Source organism: Schistocerca americana, chromosome 11 (assembly GCF_021461395.2).
Source record: "Schistocerca americana isolate TAMUIC-IGC-003095 chromosome 11, iqSchAmer2.1, whole genome shotgun sequence".
NCBI lineage: Eukaryota > Metazoa > Arthropoda > Insecta > Orthoptera > Acrididae > Schistocerca > Schistocerca americana.
Window position 1 is genome coordinate 80718104 of NC_060129.1, and position 21985 is coordinate 80740088.

General features: G+C 42.4%; 1 protein-coding gene across 1 annotated transcript in view; it reads right to left on the reverse strand.

Moving 5' to 3' along the window:
* The window catches only part of LOC124553253, a 286386-nt gene that overhangs the window by 55808 nt on the left and 208593 nt on the right, over window positions 1-21985 (reverse strand). The window contains exons 17-18 of the mRNA XM_047127140.1: window positions 21433-21697; window positions 6095-6319 (exon numbers count right to left, since the gene is read on the reverse strand). Coding sequence (XP_046983096.1) covers window positions 6095-6319; window positions 21433-21697 — 490 coding nt within the window. The remainder of the gene's footprint in view (window positions 1-6094; window positions 6320-21432; window positions 21698-21985) is intronic.

A 21985-nucleotide genomic window follows, 5' to 3' on the forward strand; every position in this document is an offset into this window, starting at 1 on the left:
GCAGTTTACTATTAGCACATTAATATTGTTATTCCCTGTTGCATTTTGCCTACTACTACCTTGCCGCGTCTAAGGAGGCGTCTTGTCGGGCCTAGGGAGGGAATTCTCTAACCTAAAAAACCCCCATGTGCACTCCACACGTACTCCCCTACCCTTGTAGCCGCTTCCGGCGTGTAGTGCATGCCTGACCTATTCAGGGGGACCCTACATTTCTCCACCCGATAGCGGAGGTCGAGAAATTTGCACCCCAGATCTCCGCAGAATCGTCTGAGCCTCTGGTTTAAGCCTTCCACTCGGCTCCAAACCAGAGGACCGCGATCGGTTCTGGGAACGATACTACAAATAGTTAGCTCTGATTCCACCCCGCGAGCGAGGCTTTCCGCCTTCACCAATTCCGCCAACCGCCTGTACGAACTGAGGATGACCTCTGAACCCCGACGGCAGGAGTCACTGGTGCCGACATGAGCAACACTTTGCAGTCGGGTGCACCCAGTGCTCTCTATCGCCGCCGGTAGGGCCTCCTCCACATCTCGGATGAGACCCCCCGGCAAGCAGACAGAGTGAACACTGGCCTTCTTCCCCGACCTTTCAGCTATTTCCCTAAGGGGCTCCATCACCCGCCTAATGTTGGAGCTCCCAATAACTAATAAACCCCTCCCCCCGCGTGCCTGCTCGGACCTTGCTGAAGGAGCAGCCACATGTCCACTCACAGGCAGAGCGGGCAATGCCACACGGCCAGCCTCCACATTTACCCTCCGCCTCGTGCGCCGCGAACGCTGCTGAACCCGCCACTCCCCTTGGGGAGAGGGTGGCCCAACCGTGCCCGGTACCCGCGATGATGTCTCGACAGCAGGGACAGTGGGTGAAGCATGTAACACCTGGGGTGTACCATGTGACGCACCAGACTCCCCACTGCCGCTACACTCCGAGGCAGCAGCCTGAAGACGGCTGACCGCGGCCATTAACACGTTCAGCTGTTCGCGAACAGTGGCCAGCTCCTCCTGCGTCTGTACACAGCAGTCACACATCCTATCCATCCTAAGGAATCAATTTACTGAAGATCCTGCGTCTGTACACAGCAGTCACACATCCTATCCATCCTAAGGAATCAATTTACTGAAGATAGTTGATCAACTTTTAACTAGACTGTTAATTCTCTAAAGGCAGCTGATTATTGACTAAACTGTGATTGCTAGCCACTTCTCGTAGAAAACAATGAAAATAGCACTACCTGTCTCTGGACTGTATTGAAACCAGACACTAGCACTACTGGCGCTATGGTTGACTAAAGGGACTCTCTCTGACTGTATTCAAAACAAACACGAAATCTATGGAACACTATTAATAGCACTCGACAATTAAAGCTTCCTAAAAGCAAAAACACACGGAAGAAGAAGTGACAAGTAAGGAAAATACAGTTAATACTCAAATTAAGGTAGCTCGCTGCACAGCAGACGTCCTTGATGAACTTGTGGATAGTATGCTACAATGAATACAGGCATGCATCAATGCAAGAGCATGTGGTACTGGGTATCAGAGGTAGGGATGTGTACAGCAATCTGGATCACCACCTCTGAAGGTCTCACTGTATGTACAACATGCAATGTGTGGTTTTCATGAGCAATAAAAAGGGCGGAAATGACTTTTATGTTGATCTCTATTCCAATTTTCTGTACAGGTTACAGATCTCTCGGAACCGAGGTGATGCAAAACTTGTTTTATGTGTGTAGAAGGTGAAAGTGTGAAGTGAAGATGGACTGAGACAAAGAGGTTGGACCCACACACACACACACACACACACACACACACACACACACACACACACACACACACACAGAGAGAGAGAGAGAGAGAGAGAGAGAGAGAGAGAGAGAGAGAGAGAGAACAGAATAAAAAAGAGGGGAAATACTGCTACTTTTAAAAAAAATTGGCCAGATGTGAGTAAGATTCATGCACTGAGAGTTTTTTACAAATTTAATTATATGTATAGACAGTTCATCCTTCTGGGAATCAAGAATCTCTACCATTTTTGCCTGTTATTGACACTTATACTGGCCAAAACGTAATCTAACTAATTTTATTTGAAAGTATAAGCCTACAGAGTGCTCCATAGAACCCTAGCACCACACTAGATAAGCCAAAACAAAATGGCTCAACCCATTGGTCCCAGAGATTCTAAGATTTTCAAGAGCGTTTTAACTTCAATAACTTAAATGTAACAAATTCGCGCAAGAGGCATGAGACTATTATTATAATAACCAGCAGTTCTCCGAACAGGCTGACTGGGTCACAATGCTGAAAGTCAAACACCAGGCCAGGAATGATCGTATGCCCATATCCCCTGTTTCAGAATTTATCCATTAGATACCCAGGAGTGATTACTGCACACATCAAAAAAAGTTTCGCATCACCTCGGTTTCGAGAGTTCCGGAACCTGCATAGGAAACTGGAATAGAGATCAACATAAACAACATTTCCGCCCTTTTTATTGCTCACGAAAACCACACATTGCATGTTGTACCACCATACAGCGAGACCTAGAGAGGTGGTGTTCCAGACTGTGTACACACTGGTACTCCCGATACCCAGTAGCACGTCCTCTTGCATTGATGCATGCCTGTATTTGTCATAGCATACTATCCACAGCCCTTTTCAATCTATCCCAGGCAGGTATGATGGGGTTCATGTCTGGAGAACTTGCTGGCCACTCTAGTCGAGCGATGTCATTATCCTGAAGGAAGTCGTTCACAAGATGTGCACGAGGGGGCAAGAATTTTCGTCCACGAAGACGAACACCTCGCCAATATGCTGCTGATACGGTTCCACTGTCGGTTGGAGGATGGCATTCGTGTATGTATTCCACAAGTTCATCAAGGCACTGTTGGTCCAGATTGTCCCACTCCTCATTGGCGATTCGGCATAGATCCCTCAGATTGTTTGGTGGGTCACGCCATCCATTAACAGCCCTTTTCAATCCATCCCAGGCAGGTTTGATAGGGTTCGCGTCTGGAGAACATGCTGGCCACTCTAGTCGAGCAATGTCGTTATCTTGAAGGAAGTCATTCACAAGATGTGCAGGATGGGGCACGAATTTTCGTCCACGAAGACGAATGCCTCACCAATATGATGCCGATACAGTTCCACTGTCGGTCGGAGGATGCCATTCATGTATTGTACAGCCGTAACGGTGCCTTCCGTGACAACCAACAGCGTGCGTTGGTCCCACATAATGCCACCCCAAAAAAGCAGGGAACCTCCACCTTGCTGCACTCACTGTACAGTGTGTCCAAGGTGTTCAGCCTGAGCGGGTGGCCTCCAAACATGTCTCAGACGATTGTCTGGTTGAAGGCATACGCGACACTCATCGGTGAAGAGAACGTGTTGCCAATCCTGAGCGGTCGATTCGGCATGTTGTTGGGCCCATCTGTACCGCGCTGCACGGTGTCATAGTTGCAAAGAAGGACCTCGCCACGGACATCAGGAGCGAAGGAGAATGTCATGCAGCCTATTGCGTACAATTTGGAGTCCTAACACAATGTCCTGTGGCTGCACAAAACGCATTATTCAACATGGTGGCATTGATGTCAGGGTCCCTACAAGCCATAATCCACAGGTAGCAGTCATCCACTACAGCAGTAGCCTCCGGGTGGCCTGAGCGAGGCATGTCATCGACAGTTCCTGTCTCTCTCTGTCTCCTCCCTGTCCGAACAACATCACTTTGGTTCACTCTGAGACACCTGGACACTTCCCTTGTTGAGAGCCCTTCCTGGCACAAAGTAACAATGCAGACATGATCGAACTGCAGTGTTGACCGTCTAGGTATCATTGAACTACAGACAACATGAGCCGTGTTCTTCCTTCCTGGTGGGATGGCTGGAACTGATCGGCTGTCGGACCCCCTCCGTCTAATAGGCGCTGCTCACGCACGGTTGTTTACATCTATGGGCAGGTTTAGTGATATCTCTGTGATACAATATCCACAGTCAACATCTATCTTCAGGGCTTCTGGGAGTTGGGGTGATTCAAACGTTTTTGATGTGTGTAGTTTTGGAATTTTTCACATATAACTCGAATTGCTATATCTAAGTGCAGAAACTGTTCTTGGATATCTAATGATGGATAATTCCAAAATGCATCATAAGAACAATAAAGACATTCCTTAACCCTAATGTTTGACTTTTACCACTGCAACCCAGTCAGCTTGAATGCATAACTACTGATTGTTTTAATTTCAGTTCCACATCAGATAACAAACGACAAAAGAAATATTTTTTCATGCATTATAATTACAAATTAACAATTTTCAGATATTTTCCTTTACTTGTTCTGTGAAACCTTGCTTCTTGCCAAATTTCACGATACACGTGAACGAGAGGAACCATATAGGTTTCAGTGAGCGAGTTTGCAAGTATCAAAATACGTAACATCAATGGAAGCTTCAATGTTTTACATCGACAAGGGACTACGGACCTCAGTATGTGTGATAAGTGTCAGCTTGATATGTCTGCCCGTACATGAGAAAAAAGGGCTTTAACAATTGGACACACAGACAAACAGATTGACCGACAGATGGACAATAAACTGATACTACCAGGGTTCCATTTTTACCGACTGAGGTACAGAACCCTAATAAATAAATGGGGAAGGTGGTTTAAAATAATCCAATCAAATGTTTTGTAGCGGCTCATCACATTAGCCTGTGGAAATTTTTCGTATCACAGAAGCTAATGTAGATGGTAGAACACGGAAGCTTTTTATTACCTTCTGTTGATTCATTTGTTTACTTACTGGTTAATTCATTTATCATATTTAGCTGGTGGGGTGCAGAATGAGGCACGATATGATTAACCAAATGCAAGCAACTTGCAGAAACTGTATGGGCACACTTTGTTAAAGAAGTATAACAGTACCGCTTAACGCTAATACTGCTTATGCCAGCTATCATTAACCAATTATATTATAAAGACGGCTTTCACTCTGAAATAAGCTGCTGCCTCTTTAGATTTATAACTTATCTGTAGTTTATTTCCTCTTGCTAACTAAATATTTAATTTGTACTACCACTGCGTCCTTTTTTTTTTTTAAAGATGGTACCTACATCTGTAAATACAAAAGTCTATTTACAACTCACCACCATTTGTCACTACAATAAACATGACACCTGTAATGATACAAACACTCTACAGAATTGAGTCATATCCGTACACCTTCTTAACACTGAAAGATAATTGCAACAAAACTAATTTATATATAAAAAAAATACTATTTTAAAACATGTCCAACATAAATATTAAGATATTGTGTGTTGGCTTTTTGTTGTTGTTGTTGTTCACATGTAAAGTCACATTGAGGGACAACATCAACATGCATCTTCAGCACAGCACGGAGGCTGTGGCGACTTGATGAGAGGAAATAACTGCTCGTATGCGGAAGTAAGTATTCTGTTAATTGACATTCTGCCTGGGAGATGTGTAGACTCCTATTCTAGTTTACCAATAATGCAAATGGAGCTACAAGAACTTTTCAGAATGAAAAGTCTTGTAACTTGAGACATTAGCATAACACTGGAGTGCAGTTGCTGACGGATTTGAAAGATAGGAAAATATATCACATGTTAGCTTACGACAGGCAAGGAAAGTTCATTACTAAAATGCAGTGTAGAAGAAATAGTATTGTTTTATAATTTAAAGTAGTAATTGCAGCTTTGTGGGCCGAGTCAAGAACAAAAATGTGAGACATACAAGTTAAACTTCTTTCACACATATCTAACAGCAACCTCACACTGAAAGCAGTAGCTACACCGAACACTGCGTCTGTTTCGTGATGTCGTGTTCTGCTCTGCAATATTTTGATCTGTGAAGAGATGCAGCATCTCGTGGCACACCCCGATTCGATTTAGCGTGCCAAATTACGGTGCAAATTACCGAGACACGTGTGACGTGTGGATCAGCTTACCCAGTTACGAAAATCCCGCTTAACTACTGTCGGACTGCTAAATAGAGGCTTTTGTAACAAACTGAACAGCCTTTTGTATCCACCTCACATTGCATTTTTTTAAAAGTACCACGGCTACCCGAGAGCACTCCGGACTCACCAGGATGCACCAGCTGTCGCTGTCGGTGGCGACCGTGACGGACGTGATGTCGGCGAGCGGCGCACGGGCGAGGGTCTCCGCCCGCCCGTGACGCCCCTCCGCGCCGCCCCCGGGGCTGCCGACGCCCACCCAGCGCGGCCACCAGTGCTCGCGGCACGTCAGCACCGACGTCGGCGTCAGTACGACCGAGCACGGCACCGTCTCCGCCCGCTCCACCTCGTACAGCTGCAGTCGCAACACCAGTTCATTGTGCTGTCATTCTGATAGAGGTATACATTGCTGCCACTGTTTCATTATACAGGGTTATTACAAATGATTGAAGCGATTTCACAGCTCTACAATAACTTTATTATTTGAGATATTTTCACAATGCTTTGCACACACATACAAAAACTCAAAAAGTTTTTTTAGGCATTCACAAATGTTCGATATGTGCCCCTTTAGTGATTCGGCAGACATCGAGCCGATAATCAAGTTCCTCCCACACTCGGCGCAGCATGTCCCCATCAATGAGTTCGAAAGCATCGTTGATGCGAGCTCGCAGTTCTGGCACGTTTCTTGGTAGAGGACGTTTAAACACTGAATCTTTCACATAACCCCACAGAAAGAAATCGCATGGGGTTAAGTCGGGAGAGCGTGGAGACCGTGACATGAATTGCTGATCATGATCTCCACCACGACCGATCCATCGGTTTTCCAATCTCCTGTTTAAGAAATGCCGAACATCGTGATGGAAGTGCGGTGGAGCACCATCCTGTTGAAAGATGAAGTTGGCGCTGTCGGTCTCCAGTTGTGGCATGAGCCAGTTTTCCAGGATGTCCAGATACACATGTCCTGTACCGTTTTTTTCACAGAAGAAAAAGGGGCCGTAAACTTTAAACAGTGAGATTGCACAAAGCACGTTAACTTTTGGTGAATTTCGAATTTGCTGCACGAATGCGTGAGGATTCTCTACCGCCCAGATCCGCACATTGTGTCTGTTCACTTCACCATTAAGAAAAAATGTTGCTTCATCACTGAAAACAAGTTTCGCACTGAACACATCCTCTTCCGTGAGCTGTTGCAACCGCACCGAAAATTCAAAGCGTTTGACTTTGTCATTGGGTGTCATGGCTTGTAGCAATTGTAAACGGTAAGGCTTCTGCTTTAGCCTTTTCCGTAAGATTTTTGAAACTGTCGGCTGTGGTACGTTTAGCTCCCTGCTTGCTTTATTCGTCGACTTCCGCGGGCTACGTGTGAAACTGGCCCGCACGCGTTCAGCCATTTCTTCGCTCACTGCAGGCCGACCCGTTGATTTCCCCTTACAGAGGCATCCAGAAGCTTTAAACTGCGCATACCATTGCTCAATGGAGTTAGCAGTTGGTGGATCTTTGTTGAACTTCGTCCTGAAGTGTCGTTGCACTGTTATGACTGACTGATGTGAGTGCATTTCAAGCACGACATACGCTTTCTCGGCTCCTGTCGCCATTTTGTCTCACTGCGCTCTCGAGCACTCTGGCGGCAGAAACATGAAGTGCGGCTTCAGCCGAACAAAACTTTATGAGTTTTTCTACGTATCTGTAGTGTGTCGTGACCATATGTCAATGAATGGAGCTACAGTGAATTTATGAAATCGCTTCAATCATTTGTAATAGCCCTGTATTTTTTTATCAGGAGGCAGATTTTTATTTTTTGTTTTTTATTGAAAAGGTAGTACAAGTATTATTGTTGACCCAAGCAAAGAAGCAGCAGCAATGAAAACAGTAAATGATGGTTTTGTTGAAGCTATTATCTCATTTTGCACAAACTGACAACATGTTGTTGAAGAAAGTAGAGTTATGCGTGGGGGTCATACACGTATATCTCACAGGCACCTGCTGAAGCAATACAGGAATATTAACCACATCACAGTACATTACATTTGTTCGTAGATGTAGTTTGTAGCCAACAATCTATTACATTTTAAACAATTAATAATTTATTCTTGATTACAGTGACCAGTTTTGGTTTATGGGACAATCTTCAGGCCAGAGACTCTGAAATACACAAAATTTAAAATGGGTCATGTAGAACATATCACACATTAATTATGACATAAAATAAAAGAGACATGTTATCTAGGTGATGGGAGGAACCAACCTACAGTGCCAATGAGTAGTACAGGGTGACAGAGAAAAGTGGGAACATATCCACAATCCAATAAAACTAGAAGTGATGAAGGAAATAATACGCATTCATAGTAATTGAAGCCTTACAACTTTGGCATTTACGAAACATAGATGGCATTTATCATTTCTTTAAATTTACGTCCTTTAGATGGTGTCATCCTGTACGAATTCATTCGTGAAACCTGTTTTTGAGATTCCCCATTGAGCACTGCAACATCTCAACTGGGATACTGTGAATTACATCCTGAATTCTCTGTTTTAACTCATCCAGGAATCTTGGTCTAGTTGTGTACACTTTGCTCTTGAGGTAGCCCCACAAGAAAAAATCACAAATGGATAAATCTGGTAATCTAGGGGGCCAGGGAATGTTACCGAATCGTGACATCACACAATTGCCAAACAATTCTCGCACGTATGTCATTGATTGGCGGGCAGTGTGTGATGTTGCTCTGTCCTGTTGAAACCAGGCTTCTTCAATGTTTGGAAAGTTGTTCACTGCAGGTGTAAGGAAAGTTCGTAAAATCATCACATAACGATCGGCATTGCAGTTATTGTGTTTACCTGCTCATTTGCAAAAAAATACACTCCGATAATACCGTGCGATGAAATACCACACCGTACTGCCACTTTACTAGCGTGTAAGGAGTGCTCACGAACGTCTTTAGGATTTGTGTTTGCCCAGTAATGGTAGTTCTGTTAATTCACGTCGCCTGTGAGAGGAAAATGTGCCTCATCTAACATCCAAAACTTGTTTAGAAATCCAATGCCATTGTTTATTTTTGTTATCATTTGTTGACAGAATCCTAATCGTAACTGGTAATCATTGCCCTTCAATTGTTACACCATGTGCGGTTTGTGTGGATGAAATTTTAAATTGAGATGAAGAATTCTGCGAACACTCTCCCGAGACATTCCAACCACTGCTGCTCGCTCACGAATTGAACACTGTGGGCTCCATAAGACAGACTCAGTGTTCGCTGGAGAACGCACACTTCTTGGTCATCCTGTTGGTTTCTTCTTGAGGGCAGATCCAGTCTCTTCAAAGTTATTAATCCAACATTTTATCGCCTATTTCAACACAACGGCATCGTGACATCCTAAATTATAAAAATGTCAAAACACCCTCTCCACTGCTGCCAAACTACCATTGTTTTAATAAAAAAATGTTATGGCCAACGCATGCTGTTGTCCATTCCACTGATGACAATTACTGAAATGGTGGACTGTTTACTTGCTAACTGTCACGAACCCGCAGTGCTGCCACCTGCCTGTAGTTGCCACCAATCATTTCAAACATTCCCGTTATTCTGTGTCACCCTGTACATACCAGTGAACTGTCCACACAAGCATTCAGTATGCAAGAACTCACCCTCAGGTAGACAAGGAATAAGAAAACTATTCAGTCACCAAAGGCAGTCATAACAACAACTTGTTGACACAGTAACTATCTGTGGTCTGCTCGTAAGTAATGTATGAACAGTTTATATGACCTGTCCGTTACTTAACAAATCCACTGGATGTTACAACATACAGCAAAGGATCACCGTTTTTGGGACGGCTGTCTGACAGTACTAACACTACAAGAAGCCAGTAAATATGAAAGTCCTGGTGTCAGAGTTTGGTGAGACTGCTTTGCAGTGGACAGCCAGCTACTTGATGTTCGATCCATATGGTGGCAGGCTCCAGGTCAGCATGTCATCTGAAACTGCCAGGCAATGGTCGTGTCGTGTCTCAAATTCAGTGCTGGCGGGATAATACATCGAGGTCCATTTACGGACACTCAATAGGTCTATCGTGGCCCCTACAATCGCCGTTTGGGCTACTTGCAGTGCTGCCCTGTCATGCTGCAGGTCTCTGTGCACCGGCACAGCAATTGGTATTGGTCACAACTAGTTGGCAGAGCGTGGGTATTCTTGCTTTGGTCTTCAGACCAGAGTCTGGTTTGATGCAGCTCTCCATGCTACCCTATCTTCTGCAAGCTCCTTCATCTCCAAGTACCTACTGCAACCTACATCCTTCTGAATCTGCTTTGTGTATTCATCTCTTGGTCTCCCTCTACAATTTTACCCTCCAATACTAAACTGGTGGTCCCTTGATGCCTCAGAATGTGTCCTACCAACTGATCCCTTCTTCTACTAGAGTTGTGTCACAAATTCCCAGTTCTCCCCAATTCTATTCAGTACCTCCTCATCAGTTACGCGATCTACCCATCTAATCTTCAGCATTCTTCTGTAGCACCTCATCTCGAAAGCTTCTATTCTCTTCTTGTCTAAACTATTTATCGTCCACATTTCACTTCCACACATGGCTACATTCCATACAAATTCATTCAGAAAAGACTTCCTGACGCTCAAATCTATACTCTATGTTAACAAACTTCTCTTCTTCAGAAACACTTTCCTTGCCATTGCAAGTCTACATTTTCTATCCTCTCTACTTTGACCATCGTCAGTTATTTTGCTCCCCAAATAGCAAATCTCATTTACTACTTTAAGCGTCTCATTTTCTAATCTAATTCAGTCACCATCATCTGATTTAATTTCACTACAGTCCACTATCTTTGATTTGCTTTTATAGATATTCACCTTATATCCTCCTGTCAAGACACTGTCTATCCTGTTCAACAACTCTTCCAGGTCCTTTGCTGTCTGACAGAATTACAATGTCATCAACAAACCTCGAAGATTTAATTTCTTCTCCATGGATATTAATACCTACTCCAAATTTTTCTTTTGTTTCCTTTACTACTTGCTCAACATACAGATTGAATAACATCGAGGATAGGCTACAACCCTGTCTCACTCCCTTTACAACCACTGCTTCTCTTTCATGCCCCTCAACTGTTAGAACTGCCATTTGGTTTCTATACAAATTGTAAATAGCCTTTCGCTCCCAGTATTCGACCTCTGGCACTTTGAGAATTTGAAAGAGAGTATTCCAGTCAACATTGTCAAAAGCTTTCTCAAAGTCTACAAATGCTAGTAACGTAGGTTTGCCTCTCCTTAATCTATCTTCTAAGATAAGTCGTAAGGACAGTATTGCCTGACGTGTTCCAACATTTCTATGGAATCCAAACTGATCTTTCTCAAGGTCAGCTTCAACCAGTTTTTCCATTCATCTGTAAAGAACATCTGTTAGTATTTTGCAGCTGTGGCTTATTAAACTGATAGTTCGGTAATTTTCACATCTGTCAACACCTGCATTCTTTGGGATTGGAATTATTATATTCTTCTTGAAGTCTGAGGGTATTTCACCTTTCTCATACATCTTGTTTACCAGATGGCAGAGATTTGCCAGGGCTGGTTCTCTCAAGCCTAGCAGTAGTTCTAATGGAATGCTATCAAGTCACGAGGCATTGTTTTGACTCAGGTCTTTCAGTGCTCTGTGAAACTCAGTATCGTATCTCCCATTTCATCTTCATCTATGTCCTCTTCCATTTCCGTAATACAGCTCTCCAGTACATCACCCTTGTATAGACCCGCTATGTACTCCTTCCCCCTTTCTGCTTTCCCTTCTTTGCTTACAACTGGTTTTCCATCTGAGCTCTTGATATTCATACAAGTGGTTCTCTTTTCTCCAAAGGTGTCTTTAATTTTCCTGTAGGCAGTAGCTCTCGTACCCCTAGTGATATATGCCTCTACATCCTTACATCTGTTCTCTAGCCATCCTTGCTTAGCCATTTTCCACTTCCTGTCGATCGCATTTTTCAGACGTTTGGATTCCTTTTTGCCTGCTTCATTTACTGCATTTTTATATTTTCTCCTTTCATCAATTAAATTCAATATCTCTTCTGTTACCCAAGGATTTCTACTAGCCCTTGGTTTTTTACCTACTTGATCCTCTGCTGCCTGCACTATTTCATCTCTCAAAGCTACCCATTCTTCTTCTACCGTATTTCTTTCCCCTGTTCTTGTCAATCATTCCCTAGTGCTCTCTCTAAAACTCTCTACGACGTCTGCTTCTTTCAGTTTATCCAGGTCCCATCTCCTTAAATTCCTACCTTTTTGCAGTTTTGTCCATTTTAGTCTACAGTTCATAACCAATAGATTATGGTCAGAGTCCACATCTACCCCTGTAAATGTCTTACAGTTTAAAACCTGATTCCTAAATCTCTGTCTTACCATTATATAATCTATCTGAAACCATCCAGTGTCTCCAGGTCTCTTCCACATATACAGCATTCTTTCGTGATTCTTGAACCAAGTGTTAGCTATGAATAAGTTATGGTCTGTGCAAAATTCTACCAGTCAGCTTCCTCTTTCATTCCTTACCCCATTTCATATTCACCTACTACTTTTCCTTCTCTTTCTTTCCCTACTGTTGAATTCCAGTCTCCCGTGACTATTAAATTTTTGTCTCCCCTCACTATCTGAATGATTTCTTTCATCCCATCATACATTTCTTCAATCTCTTCTTCATCTGTGGAGCTAGTTGGCATATAAACTTGTACTGCTGTGGTAAGCGTGGGCTTCGTGTCTATCTTGGCTACAATAATGCATTCACTAAGCTGTTCATACTAGCTTACCTGCGCCCCTATTTTTTTATTCATTATTAAACCTACTCCTGCATTACCCCTATTTGATTTTGTACTTATAACCCTGTATTGACCTGATCAAAAGTCTTGTTCCTCCTGCCACCGAACTTCACTAATTCCCTCCATATCTACCTTTAACCTATCCATTTCCCTTTTTAAATTTTCTAACCTAGCTTCCCAATTAAGGGATCTGACATTCCACACTCCAATCCGTAGAACGCCAGTTTTGTTTCTCCTAATAACGACATCCTCCTGAGTAGTCCCTGCCCAGAGATCCAAATTGGTGAATATTTTACCCAAGAGGATGCTATCATCATTTAACTGCACAGTAAAGCTGCATTCCCTTGGTAAAAATGGCTGCCTAGGCATTAAAAAGAAAAAAATGCTCATATTACCAAAAAAATACATAGCTGAGACAATTGTGAAACTACAGTGACTCACTTACGATTTTAATAAAAAGCAGTCAAAATTGCCATAAATTATTTAGTTTTGATTCCAGTAACCAGTCCTTAGACCAGAGTCTCTGAATATACATTAATTACAATGGGTCTCATATGACAAAATTTGTCCATATTAAGAGCTAACTTACAAGCAACATTAGTTATAATATAAAATAAAAATTATGAGTAACCCAGATGACAGCAGCAGCCAGTTCATGGAGCCATCAAATACAGGGTGGTGCACTAAATGTGTTACCATTTTTTAAAATATAAACTTTATTGTCAATACAATCTGAAACGAACATATACTACAATGAAGAGCCGTCCATGGAGATTTGTTCTAACTCAGCACATGTTCAATATGTCTACCATTTCATTTCCTAACTTCCTTCAAACGAACACTGAAGTTAGTGATTACCCTACGGCACATGTCTTCTGTAATTTCACTGCAAGCTCAAAGAATAAGCCTTCTGAGCTCCATTAAATCACGTGGACGTTTCGCGAAAATTTTTTCCTTTAGGTACCCCTAAAGAAAAAAGTCACATGGATTGAGGTCTGGACTATTGGGGGGCCAATTTTGTCCATCATTGAAGCGACCTGGAAACCTGAGTGAAATGATCTGCATGTCGAAATGCTCGTGTAAAAACTCCAACACAGTGTTTGCCGTATGTGGCCTTGCTCCATCTTGCATGAACCACTGCGTATTGAAGGGCAAGGCAGTAGCAAGACGCTGTGGAATGAAGCTATTGCGAAGCATGCTCAAATAACGCTCGCTGTTCACAGTTTCTTCAAAGAAAAAGGGTCCAATTAGTCCGTGACTGGAAATTGCTGCCCACGCTGTAATCCTCGGCCGTCCGAGGTGGCCGAGCGGTTCTAGGCGCTACAGTCTGGAACCGCGCGACCGTTACAGTCACAGGTTTTAATCCTGCCTCGGGCATGGATGTGTGTGATGTCCTTAGGTTAGTTAGGTTTAAGTAGTTCTAAGTTCTAGGGGACTGATGACCTCAGAAGTTAAGTCCCATAGTGCTCAGAGCCTTTTTTTTTTTTTTTTTGTAATCCTCGGAGCATAATGTTGTCATTCATGAAGCACTTGTGGGTTTTCAGTGGCCCAAAAGCGTACATTCTGTTTGTTAACCACACCGTCTAAATGAAAATGCACCTCGTCTGAAAACCAAATGTTGTTGAGAGTTTCTTCCCTATCCTCCGCCCACTGAGCAAACAGTAGTCTCTGCTGCTTGTGTTCTTCAGTGAGCTTCTGTGCACAGGTCATCTTGTATGGGTACATATGGAGGTCACTTTTAAGAATGCGTTGAACGGAGCGTCTGGATATTCCCAGTTGCACTGCTGCCTTTCTATACGATTTCCCGGGACTTCTCTGTACAGCAACTCGTACCGCTTCAATATTCTCCGGCGAACTAACAGGCTAAGGCCGAGGTCGCTTCGCTTCCAATACTGTTCCTTCATGTAAAAAATTACCATACAACCTGTGGATGGTCTTCTTGCAAGGGACCCGTCGTGTGTTAAACTGCTGTCGAAAACGCCTCTGAGTCACAACAAGGCTTTTCGTTTCGTGAAAAAGTAACACAATTGCCAATCGTTGCTGTGTCGTCAGTCTTCCATTGTCAGCCATTGCTGCTTACTAGTCTACTAGCGGCAGTATTGTGAATTACACGTCATTTCATAACTCATTTGTTTTTCCAAGCTATGCTGGTACTGCTGTAGAGATCCCAGCGGGATACCTAATGTGCGTCGTAAACTGTGAAAGCAACAATTGGTAACACATTTTGTGTGCCACCCCGTAATATACACGGGTACCTGTAACAACTGCTGTCTGTCTGCCAAATGCTGCATGTTATAAAGAGGAAGTTTTGCCTACTATTCCTCAAGTCATCCACAGTAAAAATGATTAAAATTCACAAACAACATGTGTATAAAAAGGAAATCATCATATGCGATATAAATTATAATACAACTTTATTAAAAGTCGAATAGCTCATTTAAAATAGTTTTGAAAGACCAATAAACCAGCCAAAATAATAAAAACTGCCAAACATTAGAAACTGCCCTTTGTCATGACTCACTCAAACTATTCAGTTGTTTATGCGTTGACATAGTGACTAACACAAAAGAACCATTCAGCATCACACATGATCTCCAATTAGTGGAATAGACCTTCTGTGTTATTTGCTATGGCAATGCAAAAACAACCAGATAATTCCATCTAGCTCACAACATTGGGCAGTTTTTAATGTTCTGGCAGTTTTTAACATTCTGGCTGTTGTTGCCATATTTTTAAAACTATTTCAAAAGTGCAACAAATTTCTCTTCTTTCAAAACACTTTCCTTGCCATTGCCAGTCTACTTTTTATATCCTCTCTACTTCAACCATCGTCAGTTATTTTGCTCCCCAAATAGCAAAACTTCTTTACTACTTTAAGTGTCTCATTTCCTAATCTAATTCCCTCAGCATAGCCTGATTTAATTCAACTACATTCCATTATCCTCATTTTGCTTTTGCTGACATTCACCTTATATCTTCCTTTCAAGACCCTGTCCATTCCGTTCTACTGCTCTTCCAAGTCCTTTGCTGTCTCTGGCAGAATTACAATGTCATCGGCAAACCTCAAAGTTTTTATTTCTTCTCCTTGGGCTTTAATTCCTACTCTAAGTTTTTCTTTTGTTTCCTCTACTGCTTGCTCAATATACAGACTGAATAACATGGGGGAGAGGCTACAACCATATCTCACTCCCTTCTCAACCATTTATTCCCTTTCATGCCCCCTGACTCTTACAACTGCTGTATGATTTCTGTAGAAGTTGTAAATAGTCCTGTGCTCCTTGTATTTTTGCCCCTGCTATTCTCATAATTTCAAAGAGATTATTCCCACTCAACACTGTCAAAAGCTTTCTCCAAGTCTACAAATGCTGTAAATGTAGGTTTGCCTTTCCTTAACCTGTCTTCTATGAGAAGTCGTAGGAGCCAGTATTGACTCACATTTCCCACATTTCTCCGGAATCCAAACTGATCTTCTGCAAGGCCGGCTTCTACCAGTTTTTCCATTATTCAGTAAAGAATTCATGATAGTATTTTGGAACCATGACACAGTAAACTAACAGTTTGGTAATGTTCACACCAGTCAGTGTCTGCTCTCTTGGAATTGGAATTATTAGATTCTTTTTGAAGTTTGAGGGTATTTTGCCTATTTCCTATGTCTTGCTCACCATATGGAACAGTTTTGTCATGGTTGGCTCTCCCAAGGTTATCAGTAGTTTTAACATTATGTTATCTACTCCCAGGCCTTGTTTTGACTTCTGTCTTTCAGAGATCTGTCAAATTCTTTTCCCAGTATCATATCTCACACCTCATCTTCATCTATATCCTCTTCCATTTCTTTAATACGGCCCTCAAGAACATCTTCAAAATGGTTCAAATGGCTCTGAGCACTATGGGACTCAACTGCTGAGGTTATAAGTCCCCGAGAACTTAGAACTACTTAAACCTAACTAACCTAAGGACATCACACACGTCCATGCCTGAGGCAGTATTTGAACCTGCGACCGTAGCGGTCGTTCGGTTCCAGACTGAAGCGCCTAGAACCGCTCGGCCACACCGGGCGGCAAGAACATCTTCCTTGTATAGCAACACTATGGAGTCCTTCCACCTTTCAATTTTCCCTTCCTTGCTTAGGACTGGTTTTCATATGAGCTCTTTATATCCATACAGTTGCTTCTCTTTTCTCCAAATGCCTCTTTAATTGTCCCATAGGCTCTGTCTATCTTTCACCTAGTAATATACACTTCTAAATCCTTGCATTTGTCCTATCGCCATTCCTGCTTACCAACTTTTCCCTTTTTTTACATTTTTTTAGACGTTTGCATTCACTTTCACCTGCTTCATTTACTGCATTTTTATATTTTCTCCTCACTACTTCGTCTCTCAAAGCTTCCCATTCTCCTTCTACTGCATTCCTTTCCCCTGTTCATGCCCAATGTTGTCTAATGCTCCCTCTGAAACTATCAACAACCTCTAGTTCTTTCAGTTTATCCAGGTCCCATCTCTCTAGTTTCCTATCTTTTTGCAATTTCTTCTGTTTTAATCTACAGTTTATAACCAATAAATTGTGATCAGAGTCCACATCTGCTCCTGGAAATGTCTTACAATTTAAAACCTGGTTCCTAAATCTCTGTCTTACCATTATATAATCTATCTCAAATCTTTCAGTGTCTCCATGCCTCTTCCACATATACAGCCTTCTTTTATGATTCTTGAACCAAGTGTTAGGTATGATTAAGTTATGCTCTGTGTGAAATTCCACCATGTGGATTCCTTTTTCATTCCTTTCTCCCAGTCCATATTCACCTACTATTTCTCCTTCTCTTCCTTTTCCTACTATAAACTTCCAGTTTCCCATTACAATTAAATTTTCTTCTGCCTTAACTATCTAAATAATTTCTTTTATCTCATCATATATTCCTTTTATATCTTCATCATCTGCAGAGCTCATTGGCATATAAACTTGTGTTACTGTGGTGGGTGTAAGCTTCCTGTCTATCTTGGCTACAATAATACATTCGCTGTGGTGTTCATAGCAGTTTCCCAGGCATTCCTATTTTTTATTCATTATTAAATCTACACCTGCGTTATCACTATTTGATTTTGTATTTATAACCCTGTATTCATCTGACTGGAAGTCATTTTCCTCCTGTGACTGAACTTCACTAATTCCCACTATATCTAACTTTAACTTATCGATTTCCTTTTTTAGGTTTTCTAACCTACCTGCCTGATTAAAAGATCTAACATTCCACACTCCGATCTGTAGAACACCAGTTTCGTTTCCCCCGATTACAACATCCTCCTGAATAGTCTCTGCCTGGTGATCCGAAGGGGGGGGACTATATTCTGGAATATTTTACCCAAAACACAAGCATCATCATTTAACCATACAGTAGAGCTGCATGCCCTCAGGAAAAATTAAAGCTGTAGTTTTCCCTTGCTTTTGGCCATTTGCAGTACCAGCATGGGAAGGCTGTTTTGGTTGATGTTGCCAGGCCAGACCAGTCAGTCATCCAAACTGTTGCTGCCTGACTATTTATAGTGCTATATTTTCACCCAGTGGCAGAAAGTGTGACTAATTTTTTTCAGTACATTCCACAAGCACACCTGTTAATGAACATACCTAAAACATTTTAGCATTTTTCAATGTATACAGCCTACACGGCAACACTCGGAGCATCATCAGTTTAATTATAACAACTCGGTACACATATTTCCACGCACTCTTGACACTCAACTTATGTGTAATGATCATTAATGCTTATCTGCCATTCGAGCTCAGTTCGGCTCGATGCATAGCCAGCTTATAGCCCCTGTTGCTGCCACAGCTGGTAGCTCCGTGTAATGTATTTCATTATTATTTACAAATATAATCCTGTATTCTTCCTACTATACTGTATAAGCACAATAGGTAATATTTTGTTATTTGCTATCCTACTGTTGTTGTCGTCGAATAGTTCAAATTTCTAGGTGTTCAGATGGATAGCAAACTGTCATGGAAAGCTCACATTCAGGATCTTGTCCAAAGACTTAATGTTGCCATTTTTACTATTCGAACGGTATCTGACGTAAGTGATCATTCGATACGAAAATTGGTCTACTTTGCTTATTTTCATTCACTTATGTGATAAGGTATTTTATTTTAGGGTAACTCTTCCCATTCTAAAAGGATATTTTTGACTCAGAAATGGGCGGTTTAGGCAATAAGTGGTGTAAGTTCACGAACCTCTTGTCGATTCCTGTTCACGAGTCTGGGTATTTTGACATTGGCCTCTCAATATACTGTCATTTCTTGTTAATAATATCGGCTTATTCCCAAGAACGAGCAGCTTTCACTCAGTTAATACACGGCAGAAATCAAACCTGCATTTGGATCGGACTTCCTTAACTCTTGTGCAAAAATGTGTGCAGTATACTGCTGCATCTATTTTCAATAAGCTACCACAAGAATTCAAAAATCATAGCAGTAATCCAGGCACTTTCAAATCGAAATTCAAGAGTTTCCTCACGGGTCACTCCTTTTATTCTGTCGAGGAGTTCCTTGCAAAATTAAGCTGACTCTTATGTTGTATTGTTGATTGTGTTTACTTAAACTTTTGGCTTGACTTTTTTTGGGTTCATAAATATTTTATTTTTATCTGTTATTACTTTTATGTTGTAATTTCATGTACTGACACATTCCATGACCTTAGAGATTTGCTCCTCAATTTGGTCCTATGGAACTTGACATATAAATAAATAAATAAATAAATAAATCATACCAGGCCCTTCTTTGACACAGCTGAGGCCATTGAGCAGGGCTGGAGTCTACAGCAACTTTGGCATCCTTGATCCTATTTTTGTTCTCCTGGGAGTGATAAGCACAGAAAACAAATAGCGGATGCCTCTATGTATAGCTTTTGCAGATTCTGGAAAGACCACTGACCTAGTTAGCCATCCTGCAGTAATGCTAGCCCATGTCAAGCAAAAGGTGAAGATGGCCTACATTACAATCCTGCACGATACATATGAAACCTCCGTAGCCTTTATTACTGCCAAGGAATGGACTCTTACAGTTTCCATTTCAGAAAGGAGTCAAACGAGGTAATCTCATCTTTTGTAAGCTGTTGTCTGCTGAAAGAGCAATGTCAAAATTGAACTGAGAAGAAAAACGAATTAGAATCAACAGGAAGGGACTTAAAAACCTGAGATTTCCAGATGACATTCTACCATTGGCAAATGATTTTGAAAAACAGCAGATGTTGGGATCAGATCTACAAGACAGAAAGTTTTGTCTAATAAATGAAGCAAGATAGGAAATGTACAATCCAAAAACACACTACTGGATGCTGTCAGAAAAGACATATATCTCAGCCAGCTTGGAACTACAGTGGAAGACCTGAGATCGGAAATCTTTCGATGCATCTAGATAGGCTGCCGAGCATTCAAAGATATTCAACTATCTTCAGGTCAAATATGGCAGTAAAACATAAAAATAATCTTTTTTTTTTATTAAAAATGAAACTACTCCAGCTGTACTTAAGATTATATATTTATTTGGCTACTAGTTTTGATGTTGCGTCAATGCCATCTTCAGGCCCGTACACTTTGATGATATCAATTGCGTGTGGCTGAGTACTAGAAGTCTGCAGTGAGACCAATATGTGCTCCACATGGATCCATGTGGAGCACGTATTGGTCTCACCGCAGACTTTTAGTACTCAGCCATACACAATTGATATCATCAAAGTGTACGGGCCTGAAGATGGCGTTGATGCAACGTCAAAACTAGTAGCCAAATAAATATAAAATCTTAAGTACAGCTGGAGTAGTTTCATTTTTAATAAAAAATTATACCAGCTGGTGTCCCACCCTCATCCAATCTAAATATGGATGTACGAAGACAAAAATAATCGTGTGTTATCAATGTCTCCTTCCTCCCTCCTCCCATTTTGACTTATGGCTGTGAGACAGACACATACAATTAATGAATACATGACATGGAAACTTAGAACTGCACAGCAAAGTACTGAGAGGTCTATGCTGGGTTCTACAGGAAAAGAGAGAAAAAGGCCAGAAGATATCAGATCGATTACTGATGTCGACGAATGCCGGAGACACTCTAGCCTCTGTGAAATGTCTCTGGGCCAGCCGTGTTGCTGGAAGAAATCATGGCCAATGGACAGAGGGAGTGCTGGAAAGGAGCCAAAAAGACAGAGAGAAACTGACAGATAACAAGGAAGACCCCGAGACTGACATGACGAAGAGCTGAGGGGGACCATTGGAGTCAACTGGCTGAATATCAACTGAGATCATTCTCAAGGTAGAAGAAGTTGCAGACATACCTGAGGCGAGGCCACACCATTTAACAAAACAAATGAGTTGTGGAGGTTGTGGTGACAACAATGATGATGCCGATGATGATGATGCCGATGATGATGACGCCGATGATGATGATGCCGATGATGATGATGATGCCGATGATGATGATGATGATGCCGATGATGATGATGATGATGCCGATGATGATGATGATGATGCCGATGATGATGATGCTACCCCTCGTTGTGTTGAAATTTTTATAGTCAGAAGTGTAGTTGCAGATAACTTCAGCCTCAAAACAAGCTCTAGGCAGTGCCTGTCAGAAGACGATACCCCACCGCCTACCCCCGCTCACTCACCCCAGACGCAGCCTGGACCAGCGCCTGCAGCCACTCCGAGGCCTCGTACTCGTCGGCGGCCGCCATCTGCAGCACGCGCCTGTCGCGGCCTTCCACCACCGCACCGGAGCCGTCCCCGTCGGCCGCGGTGCACAGCTCGAAGGAGTGGGGGCGCGCGTGGGCGACGGCGATGCGGCGCGCCCCCAGGCAGTGCCCGCCCCCCAGCAGGAGGGCGCTCAGAGGCAGGCGCTGCGCCTGGTCCGCAAACTGGTACAGCACGCCCGCCCTGCGCAGCAGGTGGCAAATCGGCTCAGCCGCACACTCTAATCCGGAGGCTTTCAAATTTAACTATCTAACACAACTTATAATATGACTTACCAAACGAAAGAGCTGGCACGTCGATAGACACACAAACAAACACAAACATACACACAAAATTCAAGCTTTCGCAACAAACTGTTGCCTCATCAGGAAAGAGGGAAGGAGAGGGAAAGACGAAAGGATGTGGGTTTTAAGGGAGAGGGTAAGGAGTCATTCCAATCCCGGGAGCGGAAAGACTTACCTTAGGGGGAAA